The 13973-nt window shown below is 43.7% G+C and overlaps 1 protein-coding gene across 4 annotated transcripts in view; it reads left to right on the top strand.

The window, feature by feature from the left end:
* BLNK (B cell linker) overlaps positions 1-13973 on the top strand; it is a 307813-nt gene that overhangs the window by 126967 nt on the left and 166873 nt on the right. For all 4 annotated transcript variants that reach the window (XM_029609959.1, XM_029609960.1, XM_029609964.1 and 1 more), the window contains one exon: positions 9196-9242. In XM_029609959.1, coding sequence (XP_029465819.1) covers positions 9196-9242 — 47 coding nt within the window. The remainder of the gene's footprint in view (positions 1-9195; positions 9243-13973) is intronic.

Genomic DNA, 13973 nt, shown 5'->3' with positions numbered 1-13973 from the left:
CCCCCCCCCCCCACTATAGCCACCCGCTCTCCTCCAGCAGCCACTACCACCTGCTGCCAACCCATGCACTGCAGCCAGCCCAGGACCATTTCAGCCACGCCACCCTGCAGCCATCATAATCTCCCAGCTTGGGCCCCACTGCAAGGACACCTGGAGTGCCCCAACTTAAGTAAAATGAATTTTAAATATTTGTTTCCACCGATCCATAGTGGCACTAGGGACGAGGCCATAGGTGGAGGGCAATGGCGAGAGGGAAAGCACTAGGGAAGAGGCCATAGCTGAGAGGAAGCAAGGCAGGAAGGAGTAAGGCAGAAAGGAGAGAACATAAGAACATAAGAAATTGCCATGCTGGGTCAGACCAAGGGTCCATCAAGCCCAGCATCCTGTTTCCAACAGAGGCCAAACCAGGCCACATGAACCTGGCAATTACCCAAACACTAAGAAGATCCATAGAAACATAGAAATGACCGCAGAAGAAGACCAAACGTCCCTTCCAGTCTGTCCAGCAAGCTTCGCACTTCTTTTTCTTCTCATACTTATCTGTTTCTCTTGGCTCTTAGTAACCTTTTGGTTCTATTTCCCTTCCACCCCCTGCCATTAATGTAGAGAGCAGTGTTGGAACTGCATCTAAGTGAAATATCTAGCTTAATTAGTTAGGGGTAGTAACCGCCACAATAAGCAAGCTACACCCATGTTACTGATGCAATTAATAGCAATGGCTATTCCCTAAGAAAACTTGATTAATAGCCATTAATGGACTTCTCCTCCAAGAACTTATCCAAACCTTTTTTGAACCCAGCTAACTAACTACACTAACCACATCCTCTGGCAACAAATTCCAGAGCTTTATTGTGTGTTGAGTGAAAAAGAATTTTCTCCGATTAGTCTTAAATGTACTACTTGCTAACGTCATGGAATGCCCCCTGGTCCTCTATTATTCGAAAGTGTAAATAACCGAGTCACATCTACTCATTCAAGACCTCTCATGATCTTAAAGATCTCTATCATATCCCCCCTCAGCCGTCTCTTCTCCAAGCTGAACAGCCCTAACCTTTTCAGCCTTTCCTCATATGGGAGCTGTTCCATCCCCTTTATCATTTTGGTTGCCCTTCTCTGTACCTTCTCCATCGCAACTATATCTTTTTTGAGATGTGGCGAACAGAATTGTACACAGTTTCCACTATTTTTCCCAGCACTGAAGTCAGGCTCACTGGTCTATAGTTACCCGGATCGCCCCTGGGGCCTTTTTTAAATATTGGGGTTACATTGGCCACCCTCCAGTCTTCAGGTACAATGGATGATTTTAATGATAGGATACAAATTTTAACTAATAGATCAGAAATGTCATTTTTGAGTTCCTTCAGTACCCTAGGATGCATACGTCCGGTCCAGGTGATTTGTTACTCTTTAGTTTCTCAATCTGGCCTACTACATCTTCCAGGTTCACAGCGATTTCGTTCAGTTCGTCTACTCATCACCACTGAAAACCATCTCTGTAACTGGTATCTCCCCAACATCCTCATTAGTAAACACGGAGGCAAAGAATTAATTTAGTCTTTCTGCAATGGCCTTATCTTCCCTAAGAGCCCCTTTAACCCCTCGGTCATTTAATGGTCCAACCGACTCCTTCACAGGTTTCTTGCTTTGGATATATTTTAAAAAATTGTTATTATGAGTTTTTGCCTCTATGGCCAACTTCATTTCAAATTCTCTTTTCGCCTGTCTTATCAATGTTTTACACTTAACTTGACAAATCTTATAGAAACATAGAAACATAGAAATGACGGCAGAAGAAGACCAAACGGCCCATCCAGTCTGCCCAGCAAGCTTCACACATTTTTTCTCTCATACTTATCTGTTTCTTTTAGCTCTTGGTTCTATTTCCCTTCCTCCCCCACCATTAATGTAGAGAGCAGTGATGGAGCTGCATCCAAGTGAAATATCTAGCTTGATTAGTTAGGGGGTAGTAGGGGTAGTAACCGCCGCAATAAGCAAGCTACACCCATGCTTATTTGTTTTAACCCAGACTATGTTATACAGCCCTTATTGGTTGTTTTTCTTCTCCCCTGCCGTTGAAGCAGAGAGCTATGCTGGATATGCATCTAAAGTGAAGTATCAGGCACATTTGGTTTGGGGTAGTAACCGCCGTAACAAGCCAGCTACTCCCCGCTTTGTGAGTGTGAATCCTTTTTTCTTCTCCCCTGCCGTTGAAGCTATGCTGGGTATGCGTGAAGTATCAGTTTTTCTTCTCCCCTGCCGTTGGAGCAGAGAGCTATGCTGGATGTGCATCGAAAGTGAAATATCAGGCACATTTGGTTTGGGGTAGTAACCGCCGTAACAAGCCAGCTACTCCCGGCTTTGTGAGGGCAAATCCTTTTTTCCACATTTCCTCTTGCTGTTGAAGCTTAGAGTGATGTTGGAGTCACAGTAACCATGTATATGTTTATTGAATAAGGGTATTGTGTCCAGGCAGTAGCCATCATTCTGGCGAGTCACCCACTCTTCATTGGCGGCCTCTTGACTTTATGGATCCACAGTGTTTATCCCACGCCCCTTTGAAGTCCTTCACAGTTCTCGTCTTCACCACTTCCTCCGGAAGGGCATTCCAGGCATCCACCACCCTCTCCGTGAAGAAATACTTCCTGACATTGGTTCTGAATCTTCCTCTCTGGAGCTTCAAATCGTGACCCCTGGTTCTGCTGATTTTTTTCTTATGGTAAAGGTTTGTCGTTGCCTTTGGATCATTAAAACCTTTGAAGTATCTGAAAGTCTGTATCATATCTCCTCTGCTCCTCCTTTCCTCCAGGGTGTACATATTTAGATTCTTCAATCTCTCCTTGCACGTCATCCGATGAAGATCCTCCACCTTCCTGGTCGCCCTTCTCTATACCGCTTCCATCTTGTCTTTGTCTTTTTGTAGATACGGTCTCCAGAACTGAACACAGTACTCCAGGTGAGGCCTCACCAAGGACCTGTACAAGGGAATAATCACTTCCCTTTTCTTACTCGATATTCCTCTCTCTATGCAGCCCAGCATTCTTCTGGCTTTTGCTATCGCCTTGTCGCATTGTTTCGCAGACTTCATATCATTAGACACTATCACCCCAAGGTCCCTCTCCTGCTCCGTGCACATCAGCCTTTCCCCCCCCCCATCGAATACAGTTCATTCGGATTTCCACTCCCCATATGCATGACTTTGCACTTCTTGGCATTGAATCTCAGCTGCCATATCTTCGACCACTCTTCCAGTTTCCTTAGATCCCGTCTCATTCTCTCCACTCCTTCCGGCGTGTCCACTCTGTTGCAGATCTTAGTGTCATCCGCAAAAAGACAAACCTTACCTTCTATCCCGTCCGCAATGTCGCTCACAAAGATATTGAACAGGACCGGTCCCAACACCGATCCTTGCGGTACACCACTTAAAACCGCTCTCTCTTCAGAGAAGGTTCCATTTACCATCACACATTGTCTTCTGTCCGTCAACCAATTTGCAATCCAGGTCACCACCTCGGAACTCACTCCCAAGCTTCTCGTTTTATTGACCAGTCTCCTGTGCGGAACCGTATCAAAAGCTTTGCTGAAATCTAAGTATATGATATCGAGTGCTCTTCCTCGATCCAATTCCTTGGTTACCCAGTCAAAAAAGTCAATCAGATTTGTTTGACAGGATCTTCCCCTGGTGAATCCATGTTGCCTCTGGTCCATCAATTCTCCAGACTGTAGATAGTTCACTATTCTCTCTTTCAGCAGTGACTCCATTACTTTTCCCACCACCGAAGTGAGGCTAACCGGTCTGTAGTTGCCAGCCTCCTCCCTATTCCCACTCTTGTGAAGCGGGACCACCACCGCTCTTCTCCAATCACTCGGCACCACTCCCGTTTCAAGGGATCTATTGAACAGGTCACACAGCGGACCCGCCAGAACATCTCTGAGCTCCCTCAATATCCTTGGATGAATCCCATCAGGCCCCATGGCTTTGTCCACTTTCAGGTTCTTTAGCTCTTCCCACACATTTTCTACTGTAAAAGGATTTTCATCTATTCCATTTCCTTCCAGTTTCTTGTTGTGTAGAGATGGTCCTTCTCCAGGGTCTTCTTTAGTGAACACAGAGCTGAAGTATTCGTTTAATATTTCTGCCATTTCTTCGTCTCTCTCCACACATTGATCATTATCACCTTTCAATTTCACTATACCACTTTGGACCTTTCTCTTTTCGCTGATGTATCTGAAAAATGTTTTGTCACCATTTTTTATCTCCTTGGCAATCCTCTCTTCCGCTTGACTTTTTGCCAACTTGATTAATTTCTTTGTCTCCCTCAGTTGAATCAAATATTCTTCTTTGTGTTCCTCCCTTTGGGATCTTTTATATTTCTTGAATGCTGTTCTTTTAGCTTTAATTTTGTCAGCCACCTCCTTTGAGAACCAGATAGGTTTCAATTTTCTTTTGCTTTTCTTTACATTTCTAACATATAGAGTAGTTGCCTTGGTGATTGCTCGTTTTAGATTGGTCCACTGCTGCTCCACATCTCTCTCGTTCTCCCATCCTTTTAGTTCTTCCTCCAGGTACTGGAAGATGGATCCTTCTTCCAATTTTTGAAGGATTTTTTTTGGCTAAAATAGCCTCTTTCACCTCACCTTTTAACCATGGCAGTAATCATTTTGCCTTCCTTCCACCTTTCTTAATGCATGGAATACATATGGACTGCGCCTCTAGGATTGTATTTTTAAACAATGTCCATGCCTGTTGAACACGTTTAACCTTTGCAGCTGCACCTCTCAGTTTTTTTTCTATTTTCCTCATTTTATCAAAGTTTCCCTTTTTAAAATTTAGTGCTAGAGCTGCAAATTTACTTATTGTCCCCCTTCAAGTTATTAGTTTAAATTTGATCATGTTATGATCACTGTTGCCAAGTGGCCCCACCACCATTACCTCTCTCACCAAATCCTGCGTTCCACTAAGAATTAAATCTAAAATAGCTCCCTCTCTTGTTGGTTCCTGAACCAGTTGCTCCATGAAGCAATCATTTATTACATCCAGGAACTTTATGTCTCTAGCAAGTCCTGATGTTACATTTACCCAGTCAATATTGGGGTAATTGAAATCTCCCATTACTATTGCACTGCCAAATTGCTTTGCTTCCCTGATTTCTCTTAGCATTTCACCATCTGACTGACCATTTTGTCCAGGTGGACGGTAGTATACTCCTATCACTATACTCTTACCCAACACACATGGGATTTCTACCCATATAGATTCTACTGAGCATTTAGTCTCTTGTATGATCTTTATCCTGTTGGACTCTATACCCTCCCGGACATAAAGTGCCACACCCCCACCAAGGTCAGGGAAGAGGACACAGGGGGAAAAGGAAATGGGAAGAAGCCGGGGGGGGGGGGGGAGGGAGTAACGTACTCAGAAAGGGGCCCGGAGTGAGAGACAAGCAGGGCAAGAGGAAGAAGTTATTTCCTTAAAACAAAAAAAGAAAGAAAGAAAGAGGAAAATAAAGTTACCAAATCAGGGGAGTGCATCAAAATTTCTCTCTCTCTCCATTTTAGGGATCAAACACCCCTCCTTCCTCAGGATTCTCTCACGCTTTCCTTTCTCCTCAGTTGATCCCATCCTCACCTCTCCTACTCTCTCACTCAATCTATCCTCAACAGTGTCTCTCTCATCAATTCCCACTAGCCTCTCTCCCTCTGCATTTTCTCTCTCTCTCCCTTCTCCCAGTCCATCCCCACCTCTCCCTCTCCCAGTCCATTCCTACCACACCCTCCCCAGTCCATCCCCACCAGTCTCTCTTCTCCCTCAGTCTCCCTGTCTCCCCCTCCATTCTCACCAGTTTCTGTCTCTCTCCTCAGTCCATTTCCAGCTGTCTGTGTCTTGCCCACTGCCAGTCCATTCCCATCTCTAGCTCTCCTCCCAATCCATCCCCAATGTCTCTCTTCCTCAGTCCATTCCATCCCATCCAGTCTCTCTCCCCTCCAGTCCATTTTCACCAGTTTCTCTTTCTCTCTATCCCTCCAATTCATCCCCACCAGTCTCCCTTTCTCTCACAAGTCACCCCCACTATTTTATATCTGCAAATATTACTTAATATTAAGTTTTATGCATTATGAATGATTCTGATGTGCATGTGAGTATTTCTTTGTAATTAAACATATAAATGTATATAAAAATTAAAGAGAAACATGTGGGGGGGGGGGGGGGGGGAGTCCACAAAACCTTTAGAGGCTGAAAAGGGGTTCATGCTCCCAAAACGTTTAGGTACCCCTGCTATGGATAATTATGTACTGTAGCTGAGCAATATGACCGTGCCATGTGTCTAACATTCATCAAGTCCTTGCAGGGACGAATGATTTGTGTTTGAGAAGATGAGAGTGGGGAACAGATGTGTAAAAGGGTTTGACTGCCTATAAAAAGTGTGAAAGGTACACGTTTGGAAAGCGGGGCAAGTGATTAAATGAATCAGAAAGAAAGGGGAAAGTAATAAACAGAAAGGACATTTAGGGATGCAATAGCTTAAGAGTGCTGGTGTCCATGTTGTTTAGGCCAATGTAAACAATAGGGTAGTGTAAATTGTTGGGGTTTTTATTTTGTCAGAAATCACTGCGATTCCCAATAGGAAAGTGGGACTGGCCTTTTTCAAAGTTGTTGGGTTTTTTTTTCTCTCAATCGGAAATTTTTAGCCAGTATTTAAATATCAGGAAAGGGCATTAAAAATGTCTGAGGTGTTACATGATATAGAGTAAAAGAAGCAGGTTTGCTGCAGCTAGCTTCCCTATTTTTCAGTAGCATGGCAAGTTTTAAAAAAGTGCCAAAATCACTCTCATGGGAATTAATGGTTTGGTGTGTGGGACCGTGGTGATGCTCCGCTGGCTGACCTTTCCAAACGCTTCTTTAGGACTGGAGACAGGTGGGTATGGTTCTACTCACAAAAGTGGAAGGAGGCAACTGGGAACAACAGGCCGGTTAATCTGACCTCTGTGGTGAGCAAATAATGGAACTGTTGCTAAAATAGATGATAGTGCAATTTCTGGAATCCAATGGACTACAAGATCCGAGGCAGCACAGCTTTACCATAGGTAAAGTCTTATCAGACAAATCAGATCAATTTCTTTGATTGGGTGACCAGAGAGTTGGTTTACAGGAGAACACTAGATATAATGTACTTGGATTTCATTAAGGCCTTTGACATGAATGCACATAGGCAATGTATAAATAAATTGAACGCCCTTAGTATGGACCCCTAAAGGGACTGATTGGATTAGAAACTGGTTGAGTGGCAGTGATAAATGTATTTATTTATTTAAGATTTTTCTTTACCGACATTCGTAGGGACATCATGCCGGTTTACACTGAAACAAGGGTAACAACAGAGAAAAATCAGTTACATAAAACAAGGGCATAGGAAACTGAGAATTGAGAATATAACAGGCATAGCAATATGAAGGAACTGAGTTCACTCCAAGGAGAGGGATACTACTAGTGACGTGCCACAGGAATTGGTCTTTAGACTAGTTCTTTTCAACATTTTTGTGAGCAACATTGTGAAAAGATTATTGGGGAAAGGTTTCTCTTTTTACCAATGACACCAAAATCTGTAACAGGCTAGGCAGCCAGGAAGGAGTGGAAAACATGAGCAGGGATCTAGCAAAGATTGAGGAACAGTCTAGGGACTGGCAGCTAAGATTTAATGCTAAATGAATGCAGAGGTGTTGGTCCAGAGGGTGGCTACTAAAACAATCAGTGGTCTTCGTTCTAAAGCATATGAGGACAGACAAAGATCTAAACGCATACATCCTGGAGAAAAAGTAGGATAGGCGAGATGTAATAGAGATAAATATTTCCAAGATTTTCATGCACTGGAGACGAACCTCTTTCAAAGGAAAGGAGGCTCTAGAATGAGGGATCATGGGATGAGGGTGAAAGATGGTAGATTCGGGTGTAATCTAAGGAAATATTTCTTTACAGAGTAGTTGGTGGATGCATGGAATAGCCTCCCCGTAGAGGTGGTGGAGACAAGGACAGTATCTGATTTCAAGGTAGCATAGGATAAGCACAGGGGATCCCTGAGGGAGAGGTGTGTATCATAAAGCTGAGTAGTTGGTGTGGATAGACAGATTGGATAGGCCATAATGGTCTTTTTCTAGCGTCATGTTTCTCTGTTTCTAAATTCGGGATTCAGTAAATGCACATCATTTTCTCTCCCTCTCCCAGTATAGCCACCTTCCCTTTCTTCTCCCCTGCTACCCCACAGCATAATTATTTAAATTACTTTCCATTTCTTATCATGCCCTGACCACTGGATTAATCACCTTCCTCTCCCGAACTCCTTCCTGCCATATTCATTTTCCCTTCTCTCTCCCCTTCCACCTTCTCGAATAATCTTCTCTTCTCTCTTCCCCCACGGCATAAATCATCTTCCCTTCCTTCTCCACCACCCCCAACCTCCCTGGCATAATCACCTTCCCTTCCCCCAAAGTCCCTGCCAAAATCATCTTCCCTTCCCCCTCTTCCAGCATCTTCACTATCTTCAGTGGGCTATGGTTCTCGTCCACATTGTACACGTGCAGGCTGAATCGTTGCTATCGGCCAGCTCGGTCCGATGACACTACTGCAGTCCCCGCCTCCACTGGGTCCACACAGGCCAAGTTATTGCTTCCCCGACAGCCTGCGTGGGCAGGCGACACCGCAGTTAAATGGGAAAAAAAATGGAACTCAATTAGGGCTAGGGATTCACTGAACACGCAGAAGGCCCTAACTGCATGCCACTCGTGTACAGACTTACGCCAGCCTCAGGCAAGAGTAAAATGAATGGGGGTCTGCTGAGTTCAGTTGAATAAATGGTGTGCATGGAGGTGGGTTGTGGCACCACTTGTGGAAGGTGTGAAGTCATTAATGGAGCATAGAGAGTGGTGCTTTTTCCTGTTCACTCCAAATAGCCCTCTACAAGCTGTGGAAAATTGTATATACCCCCCCAGATAGCTGCTTTCATAGCAATTGCTTTGGGATTTTCATGCTGTCTGCTCTCCAGAGGTGAAAGTCAGTCAAGCTCATGTCTCTCCTACACCCAGCTCAAAAAGAGGCAATTCCAGTCAATAAATTACCTTTGCTTCAAGTGGCTGAGGAATTTGGTAACTATACGATCCATGTTAAAAATGTCTTTTTTTATTTATTTTTTTTACTTTTCACAGAATGTAACAGAATACGAGTTGAACAAATTCAGCATTATGCACCAGCCGTAAGTATGCCATTTTTAACACATTCCACAAATTACAAAGGGTTCTTAACAAGTGCTTTGCATTCCTAGTGTGCACCTGCCCAACCATTTCCCTGTTATACCTGTTTAAGAAGTAGGATTCTGAAGGATAAAACATTTCCTATATCTGTTAAAAATCAGGTTACTTTTCAAATGCCAGGTAATATATTTTATTAACCCTGGCACTTGCCAATTGACATATTGATCAAAAGCTAAAAAAAATCATAAGCTAGAAATCTTTACTAGCAAAACTGTTGCTGTAATGGTTAGGGAGCATACAACTTTACTAGAGAAATAAAACAATTCTCTATAAAACATTTTTTTTTTGTTTTGGTTTTTTTTTGAGGTTACAACTATAAATACTGTTTTCCAGTAGCATCTGTGTACTGAAGCCCACTAAAACAATGTAAACATATAGAAAGGTACATTTGCTTAAAGAAAACAAAGTTGGTGCATAGCAATTATACCTTTAGGCAACCAGCACTTGCTAAGAAGCTGCGAGCTCTCTAGAGTACCAAGGTTCCTTCTTCCAGAAAATTGACACCTTAAAAGCATTAGTCATAGATAAAGGTTCTCTTTGTTATTCCTCTATTTTGTTGGCTTACTTAAAAGCCATTGTGTATTACATACACTAGAAGTTTTGAAATTACCAGATTTTCTTTACACAAGAGGGAGGGATGTGTATAGATCCTTCACTGTACTTATGTCATTCACAAACGGGCCGATTCAGTAAAAACGCGGGAGAGCGGATGAACGTCCGCTCTCCCGGCGTGCGCACCAGCCACTCGCCAGTGCACGCGATTCAGTATTCAAATTAGGTGGTGCGGTAGAAACGGGCAAAAGGAGGCGCTAGGGACACTAGCGCATCCCTAGCGCCTCCTTTTGACCCGGACCGGCGGCTGTCAGCGAGTTTCACAGCCGACGCTCAATTTTGCCGGCATCGGTTCTCGAACCCGCTGACAGCCACGGGCTTGGAAACCGGACGCCGGCAAAATTGAGCGTCCGATTTTTGGCCCGACAGCCGCCGGCCCAATTTACATTTTTTCTTCTTTTTTTTTTTTACTTTTTACACCCTTTGGGACCTCCGACCTAATATCGCTATGATATTAAGTCAGAGGGTGCACTTTCCCGGTGCCGGCAGAAACTAGCACCTACCTTTGCGTATGTGCTAATTTCTTAGAGTAAAATGTGCGGCTTGGCTGCACATTTTACTTACTGTATCCCGCGTGCATACCTAATAGGGCCCTCAACATGCATTTGCATGTTGAGGGCCCTATTAGGTGCCGCGAGTTGGACGCGCGTTTTCCACCCATTACTGATTAAGGGGTAAGGGAAAACGTGCGTCCAAGAGCAGGTTAACAGTCCGCTCCGTCGGAGCGCACTGTACTATATCGCCTGAAAGACTGCCGGATGCGACAGAGGCTCTCAGTGCCACAAGCCCATAAGCGTAATCCGGTGTGAGAATGAGAAATGGTTTTAAATAGTTGTAGCATAGTCTGGATTTTATGACCTGGGATAAAATCTGTATTTTTTAATGTATATATATATATATATATATATATATAAGATATTGCTTTAATATATAAAGTGTTGGGTGTCTATGTTTTTGTATATTGTTTAAATTTTTTATATGACCCAATATTAAGAAAATGCCAGTAGTGATTTTTTTTTTTTTTTAGAGAGAGAGAGAGAGAGAGAGAGGGGGTGAGAGAGAGAGAGAAAATCTCTCCCCATCCAGGGGTGTGGCCAGTGTAGTGATGGATTCCCCCTCTGTGAAGGATCTTTCCCCTAAGAATTCTATTGTGAACCAACAGACACACAGAAGGGAAACACTGCTTTTATTGTTGCAGAAATCAGGACTCCATTAAGAAGCTATGTATAAAAGGTTAAACACATATAGAAGTGCAAACATCCCCAACCAGTACAAACAATTTTACATTAATTTTCTGCCCTTAGAATAATTAACTATGGATAATGCAACTCTCTGTATTTTACCAGTACTAGGGGCTGGTATACCTTTAAATCATCAGTGAGCTCACTATAAGGCTAGCACCACACTAATCAAGGGGTCTAGTAACACACATGCACCAAATACAATTGTCCCCTGGGCCTCCACAGGTAGGTGCTACAGTGCCTAACATTCCTTAACTCACAGCAGTTAGCAGCCACATGAGGTACCCTTGGCCTTCTGAGAACAAGAGTCTACATTAGAACACAATGCTGGTTCAGCTGGGATGAATAAAACGATTCCCTTTCTGATCATTTGGACCAGGGATTCAAAGATTAATGCTGAACCACAGAATTTAGGCTCACTTGTAATCAACAGGCTTACAAGTGAATATTTTTAAGGAAGTGGGGATGTCGCTATAGTAAACTGGCAGCTCAGAAATCAACATAGAGCCCAGTACCCAGTCTAGAACCCTGTGTTTGTCTGAGAAAAGTACTCGGGCTCCCAAGGACTACCAGACAGCATGCTGATCTGTACTCAAGGGGCCTTTATTCCAGCTCTCTTGTTCAAAACTGCAGCAATCCAGCAGCAGCTCTCTGCAAATACAGCAATACAACAGAGGTACTGAAATTCCTTGTGCAGCTCATCCTAAGCTGCATGTTTATCTTTAGCTGCACAACCTAAGCAGGATGCTCACTGTGAAAATCCCTGTAGCGGACAGCAGACGTATTTGAGCTGAGTCAGAGTACATCTGCGGTTTATTCTGTTCTCAAAATGCCTGGACAGAATTGAAAAAAAAACCAAAACCCCAAACTCCTCCACACATTGGCTTAGAGTCATGTGTTCTGAAGCACAGTGCAGTCAAATGATGTGGGGACAAGCAAAGCTGCCATTTTGTGGTTGCCTGCAGACTCTCGGCCTCATTAATCATTACTATCTTAGCTGTTCCTCTGTGACAGGCACAAAGAGCAAAGTAAGAAAGCACTATATACATATATATTGTATAGTGCAGTGGGTCTCATCAGGTGTGTCGGGACACATTGGTGTGTCACGAGGTCCTGAGAGTTGGGTCACAGGGCCAGCGGGAGGCTGCTCTCTCGTCATCAGCTCGTGTGGGAGGTGGGTGACTTCTCTTTCACTGGACCTGACAAGAGGCTACTCTCGCTTCCTTCTCCTCTTTCTGGTCCAGCGGGAGGCTGTTTCCTCCTTCACCCAGATCAGAGTGAGATATTGACAACTCCTGCTCTGCTGGGCCCAACAGTACACCAACTGCAGTGTGTGCTAGTTAACAGGTTACTCTTTTTTTTTTATACTGATGCTGTATTATATTGGTTTTGTATGTTTGTTTTAATTTGTCTTTTAATATGGTTGTTCTGTGTTATCTCTTGGTTTTATTTTTGCTAACCACTGATTTTTGCTGAAAAGCAGTCTTAAGTAGTCATAAACTAAAACTAAACAGCCCCTGTTGGGCCTGGAAGTGATGCTGCCAAAGCTCTCTTCGCCCTCTGTGGGGGCGAGGGAAAGGAGGTTGGGGATGCCGAGCAGGGGGAGATGGAAAAGAGAAGGAGTGGGAGGGGAGGCTACTGAGCAGGAAGGGGCGGGAAGCGGGGGATATGGGGTAGCTGGGCAGGAAGGGAGAGAGGGGAGGAAGAGAGAGGCAGGGAGAGTCAAGCAGGGGGAGAGAGGGAGCACTGGGAAGAGGATGTGGATAGGGATGAGACTGTGAAGCAAGGAGTAATTGGGAGAAGTGAGGGGTGCTGGGGTGCAAGAGCTTTGTCCTTTGCTTAGTGTAGAAGGAAATGTATTTGTTTCTAGTTCTCCAGTTTTGTACTGCATGGAAAATGGGCTTCCATTCCAGCTTTTGCCTCCACGTTTGCAATTTGTGGTCTTTTGTTCTGTTTTTGGTGAAGGCCAGTGCTGTGCCTGTGAGAGCAAGGTGAGGTACACTAGCAGGAAGGCATCCGTATCAGTCTTTGTTGTGTTTTCTCAATGGGACATGCATTGCTGCTTTTTTATAGGTAGGGGTATTGCTGTTTGAGTCCTTGGAGTTAATGCTGCTATGGCATGGAAGGTTTGCTACACATGCTGATGGTTTGGTTTTTTTTTCAAGTTTTGTATTTTACAATGCGCCTGGTGGTAGTTTGTGTTGCTGTCACTGAAATGACACTAGAATCAGAATATCTTTTTGTATGGTGGTTTGTAAGAGGAAATATCCTGTTTCTCCACTGTACCCATTATTGGGGGCTCCTGTGGTTGCAGAATATGTTTACATTTCGCCCTGTGACAGTCATGTGTTCAGTGTGTCATGCATGTGAGCATCATTTGTCCCAAATGAGGTGTGTCCCAAAAGAAAAAAGATCAAGAACCACTGCTATAGTATTTTGCCATGACAGCTGTCTGATATGGCTAGTAATGTGGTGAGGGTTAAATTTAAAAAAAGCTATCCATTGTGCTGCATGTCACACAAGCATTTTCTGAATCCCAAACCCGGCTTTGTACACAGGTTCACTGCATTTCTTCAATCACACCATGCTGAGCTGTCAGTTTTAGAACAGTTGCTCTGAAATAGCAAAGATGACAATTTTTATAGTAAAGTGCTACTTTTGTTAAGTGCTCATCCCTTTCTCTACACTTACTAGAGACGTGCATCCCCAAAATGTCCCGTTTTTTAATTTTCTTTCAGACCTTTTTTTTTTAATTCTGTTTATTTCATTTTTTTTGGGTGGGGGGGGGGGGGGTCCGGTTCATTTTGCAAACTGAAAAAA

This window comes from Rhinatrema bivittatum, chromosome 7 (assembly GCF_901001135.1).
Source record: "Rhinatrema bivittatum chromosome 7, aRhiBiv1.1, whole genome shotgun sequence".
NCBI classification, from domain to species: domain Eukaryota; kingdom Metazoa; phylum Chordata; class Amphibia; order Gymnophiona; family Rhinatrematidae; genus Rhinatrema; species Rhinatrema bivittatum.
Note: the sequence above shows the minus strand (reverse complement) of the source record. Positions and strands in the feature narration are given on the sequence as shown.